Source organism: Gastrolobium bilobum, unplaced genomic scaffold, assembly GCF_033153095.1.
Source record: "Gastrolobium bilobum isolate Gb01-03AN ecotype WA unplaced genomic scaffold, APGP_CSIRO_Gbil_v1 utg128384, whole genome shotgun sequence".
In the NCBI taxonomy this organism is placed as follows: Eukaryota; Viridiplantae; Streptophyta; class Magnoliopsida; order Fabales; family Fabaceae; genus Gastrolobium; species Gastrolobium bilobum.
Genome location: NW_026898813.1, coordinates 57,805 through 63,111, shown reverse-complemented (window position 1 = coordinate 63,111; position 5,307 = coordinate 57,805). Strand labels below are relative to the sequence as shown.

The following is a 5,307-nucleotide window of genomic DNA, read 5'->3' as shown; positions in this document are numbered from 1 at the left end:
TCTCCTGACGTACAATTCTTCATGCCAAATCTATCCAAAATCTTTTCAATGTAGGCCTTTTGTGATAACCGTAGGATACCTTGAGCGCGATCTCGAAGTATCTGTATTCCTAAGACAAAAGATGCATCACCAAGGTCCTTCATCTCAAAAATTTTAGTGAGAAGTTTCTTGGTTTCCTACAATAAGCCTACATCGCTACTGGCAAGTAAGATATCATCAACATATAGTATCAGGAATATGAATTTACTCCCACTGAACTTGTGATACACATAATCTTCCACTAAGTTGACCCCAAAGCCATAAGAGATAATAACCTGATGGAATTTGTGGTACCATTGACGAGAAGCTTGCTTAAGGCCATAGATGGACTTTTTCAATTTGCAAACCATAGACTTTGAATCTCCCAATACAAAGTTTTCTGGTTGCACTATATAAATTGTCTCATCAATGTTACCATTGAGAAACACTGTCTTTACGCCCATCTGATGTAGCTCCAAATCCAAATGAGCCACAAGCGCCATTATTGTCCTAAAAGAGTCCTTCGTAGAAACCGGAGAGAAAGTCTCTTTATAGTCTATGCCTTCTTTCTGAGTGAAACCTCTAGCAACTAGACGTGCCTTATATCTTTCGATGTTGCCATTTGAATCCCTTTTGGTTTTAAATATCTATTTACAACCAATGGGTTTCGCACCTTTAGGCAACTCAATAAGATCCCAAATGTCGTTGTCTTTCATAGATTGCATCTCATCTTTCATGGCATCAATCCATTTATGAGCATTAGAGCTTTCTAAGACTTGTTGGAAGTTGATTGGATCATCTTCCTTCAAGCTTAAAATATTTTCATGCTCTTGAATAAACACAATATAATCATCCGGAATTGCATTTCTTCTTTCTCTAGTGGATCTCCTTATTGGCACTTCTTGAGTTTGTTGAGTTTGTTCTATAGGTGGCATATGGGGTGGTTCATTATTGTCTTGACCCAAAGCAATGTCAGGGACCAAAGCCTGTTCCATAACAATGTCATGAACAGGGACCTGATCATTAATTGCTTGTTCCGTAATTGCATCTTGAATGATGACAATATTAGGAAGAGAAATATAATTATCTTCCTCATCAAAGACAACATTCCTTATTTTATCTTCCCCCCCAAACTCAACATCCTCAAGGAATCTGGCATTTCCCGTATCAAAAAAGGATCTTGTAGTGGGATTATAAAACTTAAAGCCCTGAGAGCGTTCAACATATCCAACAAAATAACAACTGATTGTTCTTGAGTCCAACTTTCTTTCATTTGACCTATAAGGCCTTACTTCTGTTGGACAACCCCAAATGTGTAAATGCCTTATGCTAGGTTTCTTTCCATTCCATAGCTCATAAGGGGTTTTTGTCACTGCTTTGCTGGGAACCCTATTAAGGATATAAACTACAGTCTTTAGTGCTTCTCCCCAAAGTGATTCTGGCAATGAAGAATGACTAAGCATACTCCTCACTATCTCTTTAAGAGTCCGATTTCGCCTTTCTACAACACCATTCATGCTAGGTTTACCTAGCATTGTGTATTGCGGGACGATTCCACACTCCTTTAGGAAGATCGCAAAGGGCCCTAGACGTTGTTCACCTGATCCATCAGATCTACCATAGTATTCACCACCACGATCAGATCTAATGGCCTTAATTTTCTTGCCTAACTGAAGTTCAACTTCAGCTTTAAATTCTTTGAACACATCCAATGATTGTGACTTCTCTCTAATCAAATATAGGTATCCAAATCTTGAATAGTCGTCTATGAATGTGATAAAGTATTGTTGACCATTCCAAGAGGCTATAGGAAATGGTTCACAAATATCCGTATGAATCAATTCTAAGACGTCTGAAGCTCTGTTGGAACCTATTTTCCTTATGTTTGTCTGTTTCCCATTTATGCATTCAATGCACACCTCAAAATCATCCAGATCAAGGGGTTCAAGAATTTCATCAGTCATAAGCCTCTGAATTCTCTGTTTAGAGATATGACCTAAACGCTTATGCTACAGAATGGCAGAATTCTCTTTTAACTTTCGCTTTGTACCATTTGCACTCGAGTGCAATATTTCATTATCAGTAGAAACAGTATCAAACATGTAAAGATTATCAATCAAAGAACTAGTACCAACAATATTTGAATTAAGCAAAAGACAAAATTTAACATTTCCAAATGAAATTTAACATTTGTCCAAACTAGAAATAGAAATTAAATTCCGTCTAAATGACGGTGCAACAAATGTCTCAATCAAATACAAATAAACACCAGTTTTTAACAATAATTTAAAATTCCCAATAGTTTGAAATGCAACCTTCTTGCCATCGCCCACAAAGATGTATCTCTCAACATCACTTGGCGGTCGACTCCACAGGCAACCCTGCATAGACATACTAATGTGAGTAGTAGCACTTGAATCTACCTACCAAGTATCAATAGGTATAGTAGCTAAATTAATTTCAGAACAAACTAAAGTGAGAGTCATACCCTTCTTCTCGCGCCATGCCTTGTATTTGGGACACTCTTTCTTCATGTGTCCAGATTTCTTACAAAAGAATCAGGTGAATTCCTGGTCCTGCTTCTTTTGCTTCTTTGGCAAAGCGTCCGCATTATCCTTAACACTCTTTCTTTTCTTGTCTTGAGAGGTTGATGCCAAGTGAGCACTATCAGTCTTCTCTCGCTGTAACCTCTCTTCTTCTTGCACGCAGTGAGAAATGAGCTCATTAAGAGTCCATTTTTCCTTTTGAGTGTTATAACTTACCACAAATTGACCGTATTATGCAGGAAGAGAGATAATACCTAAGTACATGAGCAACTCAGAGGGCAGCTCTAACTTTAATGCCTTTAGTTTTCCAGCAAGATTAGACATTTCCATAATGTACTCCCTTATGTTTCCCTTTCCTTTATACCTCATGTTTATGAGTTTGGACAAGGTTTGACCAATTTCAGCCTTTTCATTTCGAGCAAAGTATTGCTCGAGTTCCTTCAGAAACAACTTGGCATCAGTAGTCTCAATAATCGAGCCCCTAAATGCCTCCGGAACGGAACGTTTCATGATCATCAGACACATGCGATTTGAGCGTTCCCACTTCTCAATTTTATCCGTGTTTGGATTTTTCTGAGTAGAAGTGGATTTCTCAGTCCTTAGCGCATTGTCGAGATCCATGCAGCCGAGAACAATTTCCACATTCTCTTTCCACAGCTTGAAATTTGCCCCATTAAGCATTGGAAGCATATTCATTTGAGCAACATAATTGGCAGCGGTAGCAGAAACTATAAAGAGAACAAAATAAGATAACATACTAATAACATGTCATATCATATATATTCAAACACATCATAAATAAATTACATACATGATATAGACAAATAATCCGAAGTAAAATGAGTTTATTATAAGATACCTAGCATAACATTAATATTTAGTCTGTGGACAAAAATATCAACTTGTAAGTGGTACTCTTAATGTAGTAATCAAACATTGACAATAAGTCCTGTCAAATCATAGCCTTCTTGTGGACCGACTATGAATTACATGGAGAATTCTTGATAATTGTCACATATTTATTACCACAAGTATGTTTGTTACTTGGTCAAATAATAACCTTTCTGTGGGCCGATCACTATCCGGATAAGCAATAAACACACACATGATCACACAACATATGCTATTTGGCCAAACAATAACCTTCTTGTGGGCCGATTATTATTTGCATAAATAAAATATATTTATATGACCAACCTATTTGAAATCAAATTAACCTTTATAAATTTGGCCACTGTGACGGCTAATAAATCTATTATAGTTTAATTCCAGATGTGAACATTGCGACCAACAAACCCATTTAAAAAAAATAATAATAATAAATATAAAAAATGTTTATTATCAATTTTAATGTATTTTAATACATACTGTTTTCACCACAAAATAAATAACGACACTGATATTAACAGTTATGATATGCCAAACAGTATCGGTGCAACCATTAAAACCAATTGTATAACATGAAATTTACCATGTATCCAAATCGGTGATTACTAACAATCGATATTCAAAACTGATATGAATTGTTTGCATATTATATATATATATATGCCATAACCAATTCATGTAAAACAAGACGATTGCCAATAAACATATTCAGTGCAACAAATTTGCCAACAATGCAATTCACGAAAATCGAGACAAAAGAAATCACGATTACAATAATACTCACGACAAATCAATTAAAGACTTGGCACGACAATCGAAAATTGATTTCAAATGGTTAACACTGTGGGCTGGTTCCAATTGTATACAGTATAGTATATAAAAGAGGGAAGAGAGACCGTTTACACAACAATTTAGATTTAAAAAAAAAATCGCAATTGATTATGGGTCTTATAATCATATAAACCAGTTTCTCTATTTAAAGTCATATATAAGGATCAAACAAAAACTTAATTCCCTCGTGATTCAATATGATATTGGCTCTGATACTAATTGTTGGAATTTTTTAATTCCTCTAAACCTTTTGGTAATAACTATCACTTACAAGCCAAGCTCCATCATACCAAATCATAAAAAAATAATTACATAAAGGTGGAGGCATACTTGTCTCTATTGCAGCGGAATAACTTTGATCTTGTCTTTTGGGGTTTGTAGTCTTCCTCAGTCAAATCACCCTAAAACCGAATTCCTTAGTGTGCCGTCTCTATCTTGATGGGGAAGAGAAACTAGGATTGTAATTTGACGTCTTGAGGACCATAACCCTTATAGTGTTTTTATCTTTATTGTTGGGCCAATAAGCTCCCATTATACCTAGTTGGCCCAACACCGGTATCCACTCATTCAGTCCATACTCATTTAGGAATCTATTTGAGAATATTTAACTGATCACTTTAATTTACCCAATATATATATAAATAGCACAATATAATTATTAATATAATATGTGACCCACAATAATTATTAGAAAATATAATTTTCTAACATCAATGTCTTAAAAGGTTTGGGTTAAGATATTTGGTATATATTTATTTCATGTTACATAAGATAAGCCAATTTCCTACACACACAAAAGAGAGGTAGGTCCCATCTTTATTTTTTTTTCTCCTCTTACGTGTGGGTTCCACTTATAATTTTGTTTCTACTCAATAAGAGAAGTATTTTCTTACAACATAAAAAAAATTATTTTCCTAAGATATATATAGTGTCAAAGCTCACTTATTATATATTGTATCCAAAAAAAAAAAAAAAAAAAACTCACTTATGATAAAAAGTTTGCAGTGTAACCCATATAATAATA

The 5,307-nt window shown here is 34.9% G+C and overlaps 1 protein-coding gene across 1 annotated transcript; it reads right to left on the bottom strand.

Annotated features, from left to right (window-relative positions):
- Positions 1-2,027: 2,027 nt before the first annotated feature.
- Positions 2,028-3,320, bottom strand: LOC133284341 (uncharacterized). Its single transcript, XM_061481341.1, has 3 exons — positions 2,929-3,320; positions 2,334-2,399; positions 2,028-2,142 (listed from the first exon to the last, which is right to left on the bottom strand). The coding sequence occupies exons 1-3, from the start codon at positions 3,318-3,320 to the stop codon at positions 2,028-2,030; spliced, it is 573 nt and encodes a 190-aa protein (XP_061337325.1).
- Positions 3,321-5,307: the final 1,987 nt, after the last annotated feature.

What these genes read in the sequence shown, in the direction of transcription:
- LOC133284341 (XM_061481341.1), bottom strand. Translation starts at nt 3,320, where the DNA reads ATGTTATCTTATTTTGTTCTCTTTATAGTTTCTGCTACCGCTGCCAAT. An exon ending in TCCAAACTCATAAACATGAG is followed by an intron (nt 2,400 to 2,928) that starts GTATAAAGGAAA and finishes ATGTCTATGCAG; the next exon opens with GGTTGCCTGTGGAGTCGACC. An exon ending in TTGTGGGCGATGGCAAGAAG is followed by an intron (nt 2,143 to 2,333) that starts GTTGCATTTCAA and finishes TGTTGGTACTAG; the next exon opens with TTCTTTGATTGATAATCTTT.